The sequence below is a fragment of the Esox lucius genome, chromosome 11 (genome assembly GCF_011004845.1).
Source record: "Esox lucius isolate fEsoLuc1 chromosome 11, fEsoLuc1.pri, whole genome shotgun sequence".
Classification (NCBI taxonomy): Eukaryota; Metazoa; Chordata; class Actinopteri; order Esociformes; family Esocidae; genus Esox; species Esox lucius.
In genome coordinates this window covers 22,365,877-22,382,447 of record NC_047579.1, presented here as the reverse complement: position 1 = coordinate 22,382,447, position 16,571 = coordinate 22,365,877, and the positions used below count along the sequence as shown (strand labels likewise).

Below are 16,571 nucleotides of genomic sequence, written 5' to 3'. Positions count from 1 at the left end.
TTTGATTTAATCCATCCTTCCATCTTCTTCCACTTATCCGGGGCCGGGTCGTGGGGGCAGCAGTCTAAGCAGCGATGCCCAGACTTCCCTCTCCCTAGACACTTCCTCTAGCTCTTCCGGGGGGACACCGAGGCGTTCCCAGGCCAGCCGGGAGACATAGTCCCTCCAGCGTGTCCTAGGTCTTCCCCGGGGTCTCCTCCCGGTGGGACGGGCCCGGAACACCTTCCCGGAAAGGCATCACGGAGGCATCCGGAACAGATGCCCAAGCCATCTCAGCTGACCCCTCTCGATGTGGAGGAGCAGCGGCTCTACTCTGAGCTCCTCCCGGGTGACCGAGCTTCTCACCCTATCTCTAAGGGATTGCCCAGCCACCCTGCGGAGAAAGCTCATTTCAGCCGCCTGTATCCGGGATCTTGTCCTTTCGGTCATGACCCAAAGCTCATGACCATAGGTGAGAGTAGGAACGTAGATTGACCGGTAAATCGAGAGGGGCGATTTAATGTCTTGGACACTCGGGTGAAGAGGGGGCGGAGCTGTCAACTGATCACCACCTGGTGGTGAGTTGGATCTGATGGCGGGGGAGGAAGCTGGACAGACTCGGCAGACCCAAGCGTATTATAAGGGTCTGCTGGGAACGTCTGGCCGAGTCTCCTGTCAGAGAGATCTTTAACTCCCACCTCCGGCAGAGCTTCGACTGGATCCCGAGGGAGGCTGGAGATATTGAGTCCAAGTGGACCATGTTCTCCACCTCCATTGTCGAAGCGGCCGCTCGGAGCTGTGGCCGTAAGGTCTCCGGTGCCTGTCGAGGCGGCAATCCCCGAAACCGGTGGTGGACACTGGAAGTAAGGGATGCCGTCAAGCTTTAAGAAGGAGTACTATCAGGCCTGGTTGTCTTGTGGGACTCCTGAGGCAGCTGACGGGTACCAGCAGGCCAAGCGGACTGCAGCCCGGGTGGTTGTGGAGGCAAAATCTCGGGCCTGGGAGGAGTTCGGTGAGGCCATGGAGAAGGACTATCGGCTGGCCTCGAAGGGATTCTGGCAAACCGTCCGGCGCCTCAGGAGAGGGAAACAGTGCCCTACCAATGCTGTTTACAGTGGAGGTGGGCAGCTGTTGACCTCAACTGGGGATGTCGTCGGGCGGTGGAAGGAGTACTTTAAGGATCTCCTCAATCCCGCCGTCACGTCTTCCATTGAGGAAGCAGAGGCTGAGGGCTCAGATGTGGACTCATCCATCACCCGGGCTGAAGTCACTGAGGTAGTCAAGCAACTCCTCGGTGGCAAGGCATATGGAATATGGGAATATGGGGTCCTGGGTCCTTTGCTAAGGGTTGTCAGGTCCCTGTACGACCGAAGCAGGAGCTTGGTTCGCATTGCCGGCAGTAAGTCAGACTTGTTCCCAGTGCATGTTGGACTCCGGCAGGGCTGCCCTTTGTCGCCGGTTCTGTTTGTAATTTTTATGGACAGAATTTCTAGGCGCAGCCAGGGGCCGGACGGTGTCAGGTTTGGGGACCACACGATTTCGTCTCTGCTCTTTGCGGATGATGTTGTCGTGTTGGCCCCTTCAAGCCAGGAGCTTCAGCATGCACTGGGATGGTTTGCAGCCGGGTGTGAAGCGGTTGGGATGAAAATCAGTACCTCCTGAGGCCATGGTCCTCAGTCGGAAAAGGGTGGCTTGCCCACTTCAGGTTGGTGGAGAGTTCCTGCCTCAAGTGGAGGAGTTTAAGTATCTAGGGGTCTTGTTCACGAGTGAGGGAAGGATGGAACGGGAGATTGACAGACGGATCGGTGCAGCTTCTGCAGTAATGCGGTCGATGTATCGGTCTGTCGTGGTGAAGAAAGAGCTGAGCCGCAAGGCAAAGCTCTCGATTTACCGGTCAATCTACGTTCCTACTCTCACCTATGGTTATGGTCATGATTTAATCTAGAGTCGTAATTTCTTCAACGTTTATTTCCTTTTTTCGTTAGCTTACTTTCTCAGGAGAATTTAGGATTTTTATACTTTTAATGGATCTTGTTACTTTATCTTGTACATTCCTTTATTCAAAAAGAAACAAAAAACAACATGAGCAACCATTAAATTAATTGATGCCGTTTCATGTTTTCGTTGCTAGAGATGCAATCCAGTAGCAAAGTCCATTAATCCTAAAGTTCTATAAAAATATAGATATAATCAAACTAACAACTGGGTCTAGACTGTAAGCATACAAATGCTCATTATTTTTTGTACTTCCTTTGTACTCCCAGTGGGAATTCAACCCAAAACACTGGCACTGCATATGCTAAGCTCTAACCAAGTGAGCTACACTGGACCGATTACTTAGCAATGTTTTAGATGGGACTGACTGGAAGTAGATCTCAGGTCACCATTAAATGGGGTAAACACCTGTGTAACAGTCACGGAGACACTGCTTACATCATAGGTGTCTCAGAATTGTGATCTAACAATAATGCCAATCACTTCAGTACATTACTTCATGACCTGGCTACTGGTGCTCTATGTGCCTGGGCTGAGCAGAGTGTAGAACCATTACCTGGGGTCATGTCTTTGGGCTTGAGGCTGATGTGGCGGTACTTCCCGTCAGAGCCAGCCAGCCAGGCGGACGCTGTCAGAGAGGACTCCCACCACACAGCCGTTTCAGGGTACACATCGTCCTGGAAGAACTCTTTCTGAGGACCCATGGAGAGGAAGGGGGCAGACAAGCAGGTCAATAATTACTTACATTTAATGTTACGTTTTGAAAAGTGGTTTTTAATAGTCTTAATGGACTGCTGAAGACCCATACACTCAGTGTACAGTACCCTCACATTGCGGACGCCTGCAAATCCAGGAACTTGTTCCAATTATATATGTACACTAGATGGCGCTATTGCAACATGACTCACTCTGATGCGGGGGACTTTGAATGCCACTGGCTCTATGGAGGTCTTACTGAGCCTCAGACCCCTGGCCACCTCCACGTCTCGCACGTCACACTCGGTCTTCGGCAGGAAGGCCAAGCCCTAAACACAGGAAGTTCACGCAGATATTCTATAGGAGCCAGTGTAATTAACAAACAAGTTATACGCGATAAAAGAATGAACCCGGGTCGGAGTGGTACTGCTGCAGTGCTATTCTCTTAGTATATATAAAGAGTATATATAAAGAGATATAGATGAAAACAGAAGTTTGTACCTTGTGGGGCTCCGATGAGTTGAAGCTGGCACACTCCAGGAAATAAGGAGCCTCTGGTACAATCTCAAACACGTACACTCGCGTGTCGCCCTGGTTAACAGAAACAACCGGTATTGTGGTATGGGCTTCCTCATGTCATACAATATGCGGAGACAGTATGGAATTTGAGGTATTGTCAATGGCAACCGTCTGTGGTAATTGTAACTCAATACACGTTATCATAATGAACTAGAATGTTGGCCTGAAACAAAGACAACACATCAAACTGACCGCTGTTTCCTTCGATTCAAAGGAAATTCCCTTTGTTGATTTGATGTTGTTTACCTTCCCGGTGAGGATGACGACGCTGGTGTCGGGGTCATAGAAGGGGATGAGGGTGGAGGGTGAGACGTCGGTGGGGGCGCTGGCGATGGCCCCGGAGGACAGGGACTTAGTGGAATACAGGTACAGGGTTCTCTCGCTGCGACTGCAAAGGGGAAATGCATGAACAACAGGGACCAGAAAGCTTAAGTAAACCAAGATCTGAATGATCACAGAAAATAAGTTGAGATGAGATAAAGGAAAGTCAATGTATTTTTATGCGCAACATTTACCAGTCGAATCCTGACACCATCAGGTACCGTCCGTCACAAACCCACACCAAACGAGCCCCTCTCTGGCCCTCAGGGCCCGAACCCTCCTAAAGAGACACACAGACATACAGTTACAGCAGAACAACACAGAACCCTCCTAAAGAGACACACAGACATACAGTTACAGCAGAACAACACAGAACCCTCCTAAAGAGACACACAGGCATACAGTTACAGCAGAACAACACAGAACCCTCCTAAAGAGACACACAGACATACAGTTACAGCAGAACAACACAGAACCCTCCTAAAGAGACACACAGGCATACAGTTACCACAGAACAACACAGAACCCTCCTGAAGAGACACACAGTTACCACAGAACAACACAGAACACTCCTGAAGAGACACACAGACATACAGTTACCACAAAACAACACAGAACCCTCCTGAAGAGACACACAGACATACAGTTACCACAGAACAACACAGAACCCTCCTGAAGAATCACATAGACATACAGTTACCACAGAACAACACAGAACCCTCCTGAAGAGACACACAGACACACAGTTACCACAGAACAACACAGAACACTCCTGAAGAGACACACAGACATACAGTTACCACAGAACAACACAGAACCCTCCTGAAGAATCACACAGACATACAGTTACCACAGAACAACACAGAACCCTCCTGAAGAATCACACAGACATACAGTTACCACAGAACAACACAGAATCCTCCTGAAGAATCACACAGACATACAGTTACCACAGAACAACACAGAACCCTCCTGAAGAGACACACAGGCATACAGTTACCACAGAACAACATAGAACCCTCCTGAAGAGATAGATAGACATACAGTTACCACAGAACAACACAGAACCCTCCTGAAGAGACACACAGACATACAGTTACCACAGAACAACACAGAACACTCCTGAAGAGACACACAGTCATACAGTTAACACAGAACAACACAGAACCCTCCTGAAGAGACACACAGACATACAGTTACCATAGAACAACACAGAACCCTCCTGAAGAATCACACAGACATACAGTTACCACAGAACAACACAGAACCCTCCTGAAGAGACACACAGACATCCAGTTACCACAGAACAACACAGAACCCTCCTGAAGAGACACACAGACATCCAGTTACCACAGAACAACACAGAACCCTCCTGAAGAATCACACAGACATACAGTTACCACAGAACAACACAGAACCCTCCTGAAGAGACACACAGACATCCAGTTACCACAGAACAACACAGAACCCTCCTGAAGAGACACACAGACATCCAGTTACCACAGAACAACACAGAACCCTCTTGAAGAGACACACAGACATCCAGTTACCACAGAACAACACAGAACCCTCCTGAAGAATCACATAGACATACAGTTACCACAGAACAACACAGAACCCTCCTGAAGAGACACACATACATACAGTTACCACAGAACAACACAGAACCCTCCTGAAGAGACACACAGACATCCAGTTACCACAGAACAACACAGAACCCTCCTGAAGAATCACACAGACATACAGTTACCACAGAACAACACAGAACCCTCCTGAAGAGACACACAGACATACAGTTACCACAGAACAACACAGAACCCTCCTGAAGAGACACACAGACATACAGTTACCACAGAACAACACAGAACCCTCCTGAAGAGACACACAGACATACAGTTACCACAGAACCCTCCTGAAGAGACACACAGACATACAGTTACCACAGAACAACACAGAACCCTCCTGAAGAGACACACAGACATACAGTTACCACAGAACAACACAGAACCCTCCTGAAGAGACACACAGACATACAGTTACCACAGAACAACACAGAACCCTCCTGAAGAGACACACAGACATACAGTTACCACAGAACAACACAGAACCCTCCTGAAGAATCACACAGACATACAGTTACCACAGAACAACACAGAACCCTCCTGAAGAGACACACAGACATACAGTTACCACAGAACAACACAGAACCCTCCTGAAGAGACACACAGACATACAGTTACAGCAGAACAACACAGAACCCTCCTAAAGAGACACACAGGCATACAGTTACAGCAGAACAACACAGAACCCTCCTAAAGAGACACACAGACATACAGTTACAGCAGAACAACACAGAACCCTCCTAAAGAGACACACAGGCATACAGTTACCACAGAACAACACAGAACCCTCCTGAAGAGACACACAGTTACCACAGAACAACACAGAACACTCTTGAAGAGACACACAGACATACAGTTACCACAGAACAACACAGAACCCTCCTGAAGAGACACACAGACATACAGTTACCACAGAACAACACAGAACCCTCCTGAAGAATCACATAGACATACAGTTACCACAGAACAACACAGAACCCTCCTGAAGAGACACACAGACACACAGTTACCACAGAACAACACAGAACACTCCTGAAGAGACACACAGACATACAGTTACCACAGAACAACACAGAACCCTCCTGAAGAGACACACAGACATACAGTTACCATAGAACAACACAGAACCCTCCTGAAGAATCACACAGACATACAGTTACCACAGAACAACACAGAACCCTCCTGAAGAGACACACAGACATCCAGTTACCACAGAACAACACAGAACCCTCCTGAAGAGACACACAGACATCCAGTTACCACAGAACAACACAGAACCCTCCTGAAGAATCACACAGACATCCAGTTACCACAGAACAACACAGAACCCTCCTGAAGAGACACACAGACATCCAGTTACCACAGAACAACACAGAACCCTCCTGAAGAGACACACAGACATCCAGTTACCACAGAACAACACAGAACCCTCTTGAAGAGACACACAGACATCCAGTTACCACAGAACAACACAGAACCCTCCTGAAGAATCACATAGACATACAGTTACCACAGAACAACACAGGACCCTCCTGAAGAGACACACAGACATACAGTTACCACAGAACAACACAGAACCCTCCTGAAGAGACACACATACATACAGTTACCACAGAACAACACAGAACCCTCCTGAAGAGACACACAGACATCCAGTTACCACAGAACAACACAGAACCCTCCTGAAGAATCACACAGACATACAGTTACCACAGAACAACACAGAACCCTCCTGAAGAGACACACAGACATACAGTTACCACAGAACAACACAGAACCCTCCTGAAGAGACACACAGACATACAGTTACCACAGAACAACACAGAACCCTCCTGAAGAGACACACAGACATACAGTTACCACAGAACCCTCCTGAAGAGACACACAGACATACAGTTACCACAGAACAACACAGAACCCTCCTGAAGAGACACACAGACATACAGTTACCACAGAACAACACAGAACCCTCCTGAAGAGACACACAGACATACAGTTACCACAGAACAACACAGAACCCTCCTGAAGAGACACACAGACATACAGTTACCACAGAACAACACAGAACCCTCCTGAAGAATCACACAGACATACAGTTACCACAGAACAACACAGAACCCTCCTGAAGAGACAGAGACCTTTGTACTGTTTCCACCCTAAATGGATCAGCTCTCCCTGACACACCTGAACTGGGTCTGCAGACTTGCGAGGGTCGTAGATGCGCACTTTCCCATCCTTACAAACAGTGGCCAGAAGTTTGCCATCTGGACTCCAGGCCAAACCAAATATCTGAGCAGCAGGCAGGAGACAAAGAACATGTGAGAAATCAGAAATCAGTGATAGTCAAGCAAGATTCTTTATACACAATGTAATATCACTCAATAAACATCCATCCATCATCATCATTATTACAGAGAAATTCTACCACAACCTATTTCCTGACAACGCCAGAGCTTCGGCCTACTGCTATGTCCCACCCAGATCCCCTCCCCCATCACCTGATCATTGTGTCCCCGGAGCACTTTGACCTCGCGCCCGGACTCCAGGTCCCAGAGGCGCACAGTCAGGTCATAGGAGGAGGATGCAAGGAGCCCCGACGCCTGGGGGTGGAACTTAATGGAGTAGATCTTCTCAGTGTGGCCTGTGATTGGTCAAAAACCCAGTCACTCACATTATTTGAATCTGTGTGTCTTGTGATTGCTCAAAAGCCTTGTAACTCCGCAACACACATGCTACACATCGATCAAGCAACCGATAGCATAGTTTTGCACACTTGTATGACATCAATTTACTTGCAGTCAGTTTACTGACATATCCTCATAAATCTCACAATGGACTATTACTGAGACCTCAAGCTCTGAACCCAACCCAGTTACCTTTATTTACTTGAATGTTATTCATGTGGGTCACCAGTGGAGCGTCTCTTACCCTGCAAGACGGCTTTGGGCTCGGTCAGGACCTCCGTCAAACCCCCGTTGGGCACCAGCCACACGCGGATCTTGGCATCGTCGCCCGCCACCACCAGTCTGTGACATTCAAATGGGTCCCAGGTGAAGTCGGCCACGTTGACAGAGTTCTGGATGGTGGGCAGGCCCGTGTCGGCTAACTTCCCGGCCTGGGACAGCTGGGTGGGGGAGGGAACTTACTGTGTTAATGTGTAGTTGGTGTTTTGGTGTTACAACCCTTTTGTGTTTTCTTTTGTTCTCTCTGTGAATGTGGTTTACTGAATACTGGTCTCTCACTACTTTCCACTCCCTGAACTTCATGTAATGTTCTTGGCGATGGAACAAGAGGGGTGTGATGTTTGCTTAAGAGATTGGTAAGTGGACTGCCTGTTCCTGCTATCATAACAATGAACAACGTCTAAAACCCCATTTTTTAAATTGCTTTGAACCGTTGAAGACAGAGTCATTATAAGGCGATGGCAACCACATGCTGAAAATCGCATTGATCTCTTATAAGGTTTAAAAACCTTGCAGGAAAAGAACTGGATAAAGAAACATCTCATCTACTCCTCTCTCCCAGGGCGGTACCTCCAAGACGGCGATCTGTCCCCCGGCGGTGGCGAGGGGCACTGCCACGCGATGGCGGTTGGCACAGAAGCCGTCACACTCCCCGGGCGTGGTGAGGTTGAGCCCTCTCAGGTTGGTGAAGTGGGTGTCCCTGTGGAGCACCCCACCCTGCAGGTGACGGAACTTACTGCTCGGCCCTGGAGGGAGGGGGAGAGAGAGAGAGAGAGGGAGGGGGAGAGGAAGGGGGAGTAAGGAGAAGGGAAGGAGATATGAAATATGACACCCTAACTACAACTCGGGTAATTTATTTGGAAAAAACAAAAGGATATAAGTTAGTCCCACTCTTTAGGTGTCATAGGAATCTTATCTAGCTGTTAACTAAGAGAGGCGCTGGCTACAGCACGTAGATAATGGGCCATTGGACTTGTTCTGCCTGCATGCTTTTTCCGACTGCTGACCCTGCTGGCAGTGTGTGGGCTTGGATTGACAAACAGGTTCAGATTAAAAAAGCAGCTTCTCTTTAGTCTAGTCTCAAACAAGAGAAATACACTCAGCGGTCGGTCGTCTTTCTGACTGTTCAGTTATAAACAGTTCAGTTACGAAACAGGCAGCATGATGTTCGAAACAATGTAATTACAAGACAGAGTATCAAGAGAACGAGAGACAGCCTTACCTAGCATTGAGACGGACACTGAATATTACATAACATACTTCCTCATGACCAAACCGATATATGACACTGAGCATTAGGGGTAATGTAGTGCTGTTTTCCTCAAAACAGCCTTATCCAGCATGTTACTAATGGGTAGGGATGCATGTGTGTGTGTGAATTGCTGATATGTATCAGCGTGTATGTGCGTGCGTGTGTGCATGCGTGCGTGTGTGTGTGTGTGCATAGCCACAGGAACATGTTTTGATCAGGGATGGCTGAGTGGGGTGGGGGGTCGTATCTCAACATCGCACCGCTCTTGTTCTGTTGTGCAGGCAGCGTGATCCGCGTAGGAAGCAAATCCAAAGCAAATAGCAATAATACAATACAATACACTCCAATAATACAATACAATACTATAATACAATACAAAGATAAAACTAACCTTCAGGAATATCATCAGGGAGGGCTTCGGCACACCTCCACGCGGCTGGGTGTGTGTGTTTTGGACTGAACTATAATACTAACTATTCAGAAACCACCTTACCCAACAGGCTGCTGATGGCTTTGGCACTCTGGCTGGGACTGGGGAGGCAGCCTGACGAGAGGCCAGAGGTGGAGGACGGGGAGCGGGAAGGGGCAGCACTGCTGCTGAGGCTGCTCAGGGGACTACTGGAGGTAGAGCAGCCTGGGCCTGGAGACTCCTGGAGGGGAGCAATAACATAACGAATAATAACATAATGAACAATAACTTAATGAATAATAAAATAACGATGTAGCTGACCTGTCCCAGCCCATACCCCACCTGACTGTCCCAGTCCTGTCCCAGCCCACACCCCACCTGACTGTCCCAGTCCTGTCCCAGTCCACACCCCACCTGGCTGTCCCAGTCCTGTCCCAGTCCACACCCCACCTGACTGTCCCAGTCCTGTCCCAGTCCACACCCCACCTGACTGTCCCAGTCCTGTCCCAGCCCACACCCCACCTGACTGTCCCAGTCCTGTCCCAGTCCACACCCCACCTGACTGTCCCAGTCCTGTCCCAGTCCACACCCCACCTGGCTGTCCCAGTCCTGTCCCAGCCCACACCCCACCTGACTGTCCCAGTCTTGTCCCAGCCCACACCCCACCTGACTGTCCCAGTCCTGTCCCAGCCCACACCCCACCTGACTGTCCCAGTCCTGTCCCAGTCCTGTCCCAGTCCTGTCCCAGTCCACACCCCACCTGACTGTCCCAGTCATGTCCCAGTCCACACCCCACCTGACTGTCCCAGTCCTGTCCCAGTCCACACCCCACCTGGCTGTCCCAGTCCTGTCCACCTGGTTATGCTGTGGACTTGGATTGTGTTTAAGGACTCTGATCACAGCCTTTATTGACCTGCTAGTCTTCTGATTATTCAGAAACATTGACTTGACCCATGAGGTTATGCACTTTTATAATCATCACCCAGCACATCTAGAAGAGGACTGGCTACGCCTCAGAGTCTGGCTACTGTAGTTTTCTTCCTAATTTTGGACCCTACAAGGGAGGTTTTCCTAGCCTCTGTCTGCTCTTTGGGGTATTAGGCTGGATGTCTGTAAAAGCCCTTTGTGACAACTGCTGTTATAAAAAGGGCTTTATGAAATAAATGTGATTTGATGCACTCTCTCAATTTGTCACTATGGTCTCATTGCAAATGTGTGGGCGGTGTAATGGTATGCTAGTGAATCATCTGAAGAGCAATAAAATACATGCAAATTCTTCTTGACTTCTATCTACAGTGTCTATGATGCTAACACTGAGAATCAACCCTCACTTCTTTGCTCTTCCTGCTGGGAACCTCTTTCTTCGCAGGCATCTGATTGGCTGGTTTGGTGTCCTTAGGCTTCGGACGCTTGGCTGGGTCGACACTGACCCTCTCAACCTGTGAAGGCACATGTGGTTGGATGAGTGCAAACCTTAACCACAGAACGTGGCCCACCTACAAGTAAGCAAGCTGGAACGTCTTCCAAGCAGGAACCCGGAACAGAGGAAGGAGCTGGACAGGGGTGGCCGTACCTGTTTATCGCCCCCCTTCCACCACTCCTCGGCTGACATGGCTGCGGTTTGACCCACGGTGTCCGGGTACAGGTCGGCGTGGAACTCCTGTCCTGACTGGATCAGACACATGTCCAAACACACAACGTCAACACGACATGGGCTAAACGCTCACCGTTGACCTTTTCGTCGTGGTCATTCCGTAACCGGCTTCCCCCCCCCCCCCCCCGGTGACTACAGGACCCCACTATGGCCGGGAGATTCCACTCCGTCAGATTGGAAGCCCAGGGTGAACACTGTTATAGAACATGACAGGCATTAACCTTGCGGGGGACGTGGTAGTTGACTGGCACGATGGAGCTGTCCGTCAGCTGCAAGACACGCATGACCTCACAGGACGAGACGTCCAACACGAGTTTAGGTACCGCGGCGACGCCTCTCGTTGGTGCGTCTGTCACGCAGTGGCTCACTGAAGAAGAGGAAGACAGGACAAGAGGAGGAAGCAGAGAGGACAGGAGGAGGAAGTAGAGAGGACAGGAGGAGGAAGTAGGGAGGACAGGAGGAGGAAGTAGGGAGGACAGGAGGAGGAAGTAGAGAGGTCAGGAGGAGGAAGTAGAGATGTCAGGAGGAGGAAGTGGAGAGGACAGGAGGAGGAAGTAGAGAGGTCAGGAGGAGGAAGTAGAGAGGACAGGTGGTGGTAGTAGAGAGGACAGGAGGAGGAAGTAGAGAGGACAGGTGGTGGTAGTAGAGAGGACAGGAGGAGGAAGTAGAGAGGTCAGGAGGAGGAAGTAGAGAGGACAGGTGGTGGTAGTAGAGAGGACAGGAGGAGGAAGTAGAGAGGACAGGTGGTGGTAGTAGAGAGGACAGGAGGAGGAAGTAGAGAGGACAGGTGGTGGTAGTAGATAGGACAGGAGGTGGTAGTAGAGAGGACAGGAGGAGGAAGTAGAGAGGACAGGTGGTGGTAGTAGATAGGACAGGAGGAGGTAGGAGATGTAGGGGACAGTATTTGAAAAGGTTCATTTTAAATCAAACAGGGAAATGTTTGATGAGTCACTGATGATTTTCCCTTACCTTGGGAAAGGAATGGCTCACTGCCAGACACCTCAAAGCAGTCAATGAAACTATCTCCCTAAGAAAGAGAAGACAACTTGGTGCGTTTACATAGGTAGTTTATGGTGAGAAGTGGCTGGATGCCTTTATCCAAATCTGGTTAGGAGGAAACCAAGTAGGGGTGTTACCTTGGCTGACACGATGAGGAGACCGGTATCAGGATCAAACAGAGGCATCAGGGTCCTAGGAGTGGACGAGAAGGGCAGAGATAGAGAGAGGGAAGGCTGTCAACTAGCTGCAAAATATATGACCAAAATCATACAGGGAAGGGAACTGCATGCGATTCCATCACAGACCAATAGATGGGGCAAATGTCCCGCTCATGAGAGACTTCTGTACTGCTGTGATTTAACGCCATTGACTTAAGCTAGAAATGCAGATATCCTCCGTCAGCAATATGTTACTAAATAATGACAATGTAATTGCATATTTACTGTAGCTAGCCATTATGAGGAATAACAACATATCAATCAAAGCTTGCCCGCAAACATTTGTGCTATTAAATAACAACGTGAGCCCAAAACTGAAACATAAAATACATATTTGCAAACACACAAACACACAAACACTGAATACTTTGAGACCACGAATTCAGGATTAAAAAATAACAACATTTCCACAGACGAGGAAACTCGGGTAAAGCACAGTAGGTTTGCACAGATAACAGAAGGCTGTTTAGGCGTAACACAAAGGGCGGATACTTAAAGGCGTTCTATCTAGAATCCTGCCTCTAATCAATAACACAACTTGTCTCCTTCTTGTCCTTTTTTACCAGACAAGACCAGGAGTACAAGCTAGTCCAGGCTGGTTTAAGGATGGATGGGTTTAAGGATGTTACTTCCGAGTGTCTAAAGCCAGTATAATGAGATTACAAGTCAATGAAAACTGATAGACGGACCGGCGAGAAAGTTTAAATGGGGAAGATGTCAGTCACTACATTTTGTTTTTATAAAAAGATCTTTTGAAACATAAACTTAAAACATTTACTGCAGATGTCTGGTCATTTTTGCTTATTTTTTATGCAGGTAATACAGTAAAAATCATACATATTGCCCCTTTACGCAGCTTGTCAGCAAAGGCCTGCTTCATGTAGCGGTCAGATGAGCAGCCCAAATCCAGATTGAGCACCTCCCTGAGGCCAGACCCCACAATAGCAACGTCTGACGAATGCAGAACACCAGACAACACACAGTCACGGACAAGACACATTCCGCCAGCAATAACACAGGCCAAAAGACAAAAGAGGAACCAGGGCCAGCACCCGCTGTCACCGAGTTTCCTGCCCCGGAACAGAGGCTCAGTGAGGCTATGGTAGCAGGACTCCTGCCTGCCCCGCCACACTTTAAGAAGATTTATGGATAATGGACTTTCAGCTCAAATGGGGAAAACAGGCTTTAGTGTAAAAACAGGAAACTATGGCTTAAATACGTGCTTCAAACACACACACACTTCCCTAGTTTAGTCACCAGTCTCTACACAGTAAGGTCCAGAGGTCTTCCAGTAACACCGCCAGGGTTAGTTCTAGGTGACAGAACCACTTAGCTCCAAAACACAGGCCCTCCGGGACAACAGAGCAAGGAATGAGTCATGGTCTGAGTCGTCCAGAACGTGGGATGGACAGAGTGACAGAGAAACAGACAGAGAGTGAGGGAGGAATGGGGGGGGAGAGGTGGGGAGGAAGGCTGGAGGTGAGAATGGTGAGAGTGAGATAGTGGAGGGGAGGCTTTTATAAAAAGCCTGACCTTTCAGAATGTTGTCTATATTGTCCTGAACAGCACACAGCCATTAGGAAACTTCAACCTGATTCAAAATCAAATGTTCACTAATGTTTTTTCCAACAGTAAAATATGAACACATGCACACAGACCAACCAGATTGGGGGGTGATGTCATGTTAGGATCTATAAATATGATGTAATGACAGACTGGACTTGACTGACTGTCCTCCCTGTTACTGCTGACACACAGTGACACTAAGATAAAAGATTGAATTAGGACCAGAAGTCACCACAAGGATATTCAAATGTCAATTTAGGGTTTGGTGTTAAGTTTATGCATAAATGTTTAGTTAGGTTAAGGCTAGGTTAATGGATTTGTTTTGTTTTCTGGTCCACACAAGGATAGAAATATGTGTGTGTGTATGTACAGTATATACCATATGGAATAACTCAGAAGTGTCTTCCACTAAACCACTACCACAAAGGCCTGATTGATTGAGTGCTGCAGAGAAGGTTGTCCTTCTGGCAGGTTCTCCCATGTTTATAGAGAAACTCTTAATCTCTGTTAGCTGGAAAGCCAGCTCTAGGATATCTTGGTGGTTCTAAATGTCTTCCTTTTCAAAATAATGTAGCCCAATGTGCTCCTGGGATTCTCCATCTCAGAGGTCTATAAGAGTTCCTTGGACTTCATGGCTTGGGTTTTTGCTCTAACATGCACTGTGAAGTGTAAAACCTTATATAGACATAATGTAGAAAGTGCCTTTCTACATTATGTCCAGTCCAGTTGAATTTGCCACAGGTAGACTCCAATGAACATCTCAAAAATGATTGATACATGATGCTTCTGAGCTCAATCTGGAGTGTCATGGCAAAGGTCTGAACAATGTACATTAGACCTGCAAGGAGGTTTTCATTTTCGATAAATTGGCAAAAACATCTATAAATGTGTTTTCGCTTTTTCTTTTGTAGGATACTGGGTAGAATGACCTCAATATATATACAGCTCTGGAAAAAATTAAGAGACCACTCCTCATTTTCCTTAAATCAGCATCTCTACATGTATGGCAGCCATTCCATTCCAGTGTCTGTTCAATTCCAATACAGACACACCTCATTTTACATAATGAGGTATTGATTTGGTGATTACCTGAACCAAATCTAATTTAATGAGGAAAAGTATAAAAACCACTGCTGTGGTCATCACTATCCTCTTGCAATAGGACCAGCTGGAAGTAGTACCTCAAAGGTAATTTGAATAAACAAACAGCTATTCAGCATGACAAAAGAGTTGAAAAGAAAAGCTTTGACTGAAGAAAAGAAGGGTTCTATTCTAGCTTTACTGGCAGCGGGATACAGTGAGCGTCAGGTTGCTTCCATTCAGAAAATCTCAAAGACAACGGTTCATAAAAACAAGGTCAAGCAACAGACATTGGGGACAACAAAGCAAAAAACGACCGAGATGACTGTCAACTCATTAGAATGTCACTAAACATCCGTAGGAAGACATCAAGTGACCTACAAAAAGAATGGCAAACAGCAGCTGTGGTGAAGTGCACGGTGAGGACGGTTCGAAACAGGCTCCTAGGGGCAGGGCAGGGTCGTGCAAAGCTAAAAAAAAGCCCTTCATTAATGAGAAGCAAAGAAGAGCCAGGCTGAAGTTTGCGAAAGACCATAAGGATTGGACCATAGAGGAATGGAGTAAGGTCATCTTCTCTGACGAGTAACATGTTCAGCTTTGCCCAACACCTCGTTGTCTAATGGTTAGACGGAGATCTGGAGAGGCCTACGAGCCACAGGCCTGTCTCGCACCCACTGTAAAATGTGGTAGAGGATCTGTGATGATCCAGGGATGCTTCAGCAAGGCTTTAATCAAGCAGATTTGTCTTTGTGAAGGACGCATGAATCAAGCCAAGTACAAGGTTATCCTGGAAGAACACCTGCTTTCTTCTGCTCTGACAATGTTCCCCCACTCTGAGAATTGTTTTTTCCAGCAGGACAATGCTCAATGCCACACAGCCAGTTCAATCAACGTGTGAATGGAGGACCACCAGAACAAGACCCTGTCAATCTCCAGACCTGAACCCCACTGAAAACATCTGGAATTTGATGAAGAGGAAGATGGTCACAAGCCATGAAACAGCTACTTGAATTTGTGTGTCAGGAGTGGGATAATGTCATCAAACAGCAATGTGGCAGACTGGTGGAGAGCATGCCAAGACACATGAAAGCTGTGATAAAAAACCAGGGTTATTCCACCAAATATTGCTTTCTGAACTCTTCCTAAGTTAAAACAGGAGTATTTTGTTGTTGAAAAATGAATATGAATTTGTTTTCTTTGCATTATTTGAGGTCTGAAAACAATGCATATTTTTGGGG

The 16,571-nt window shown here is 47.6% G+C and overlaps 1 protein-coding gene across 2 annotated transcripts in view; it reads right to left on the bottom strand.

The window, feature by feature from the left end:
• The window catches only part of LOC105008474 (mitochondrial import inner membrane translocase subunit TIM16), a 164,027-nt gene that overhangs the window by 9,356 nt on the left and 138,100 nt on the right, over positions 1-16,571 (bottom strand). For both annotated transcript variants that reach the window (XM_013135783.3, XM_013135784.4), the window contains exons 10-24: positions 12,607-12,661; positions 12,440-12,497; positions 11,692-11,837; positions 11,390-11,485; positions 11,148-11,255; positions 9,901-10,057; positions 8,726-8,901; positions 8,121-8,316; positions 7,691-7,833; positions 7,377-7,481; positions 3,765-3,850; positions 3,496-3,637; positions 3,172-3,261; positions 2,883-2,999; positions 2,531-2,666 (exon numbers count right to left, since the gene is read on the bottom strand). In XM_013135783.3, coding sequence (XP_012991237.2) covers positions 2,531-2,666; positions 2,883-2,999; positions 3,172-3,261; positions 3,496-3,637; positions 3,765-3,850; positions 7,377-7,481; positions 7,691-7,833; positions 8,121-8,316; positions 8,726-8,901; positions 9,901-10,057; positions 11,148-11,255; positions 11,390-11,485; positions 11,692-11,837; positions 12,440-12,497; positions 12,607-12,661 — 1,811 coding nt within the window. The remainder of the gene's footprint in view (positions 1-2,530; positions 2,667-2,882; positions 3,000-3,171; positions 3,262-3,495; positions 3,638-3,764; positions 3,851-7,376; positions 7,482-7,690; positions 7,834-8,120; positions 8,317-8,725; positions 8,902-9,900; positions 10,058-11,147; positions 11,256-11,389; positions 11,486-11,691; positions 11,838-12,439; positions 12,498-12,606; positions 12,662-16,571) is intronic.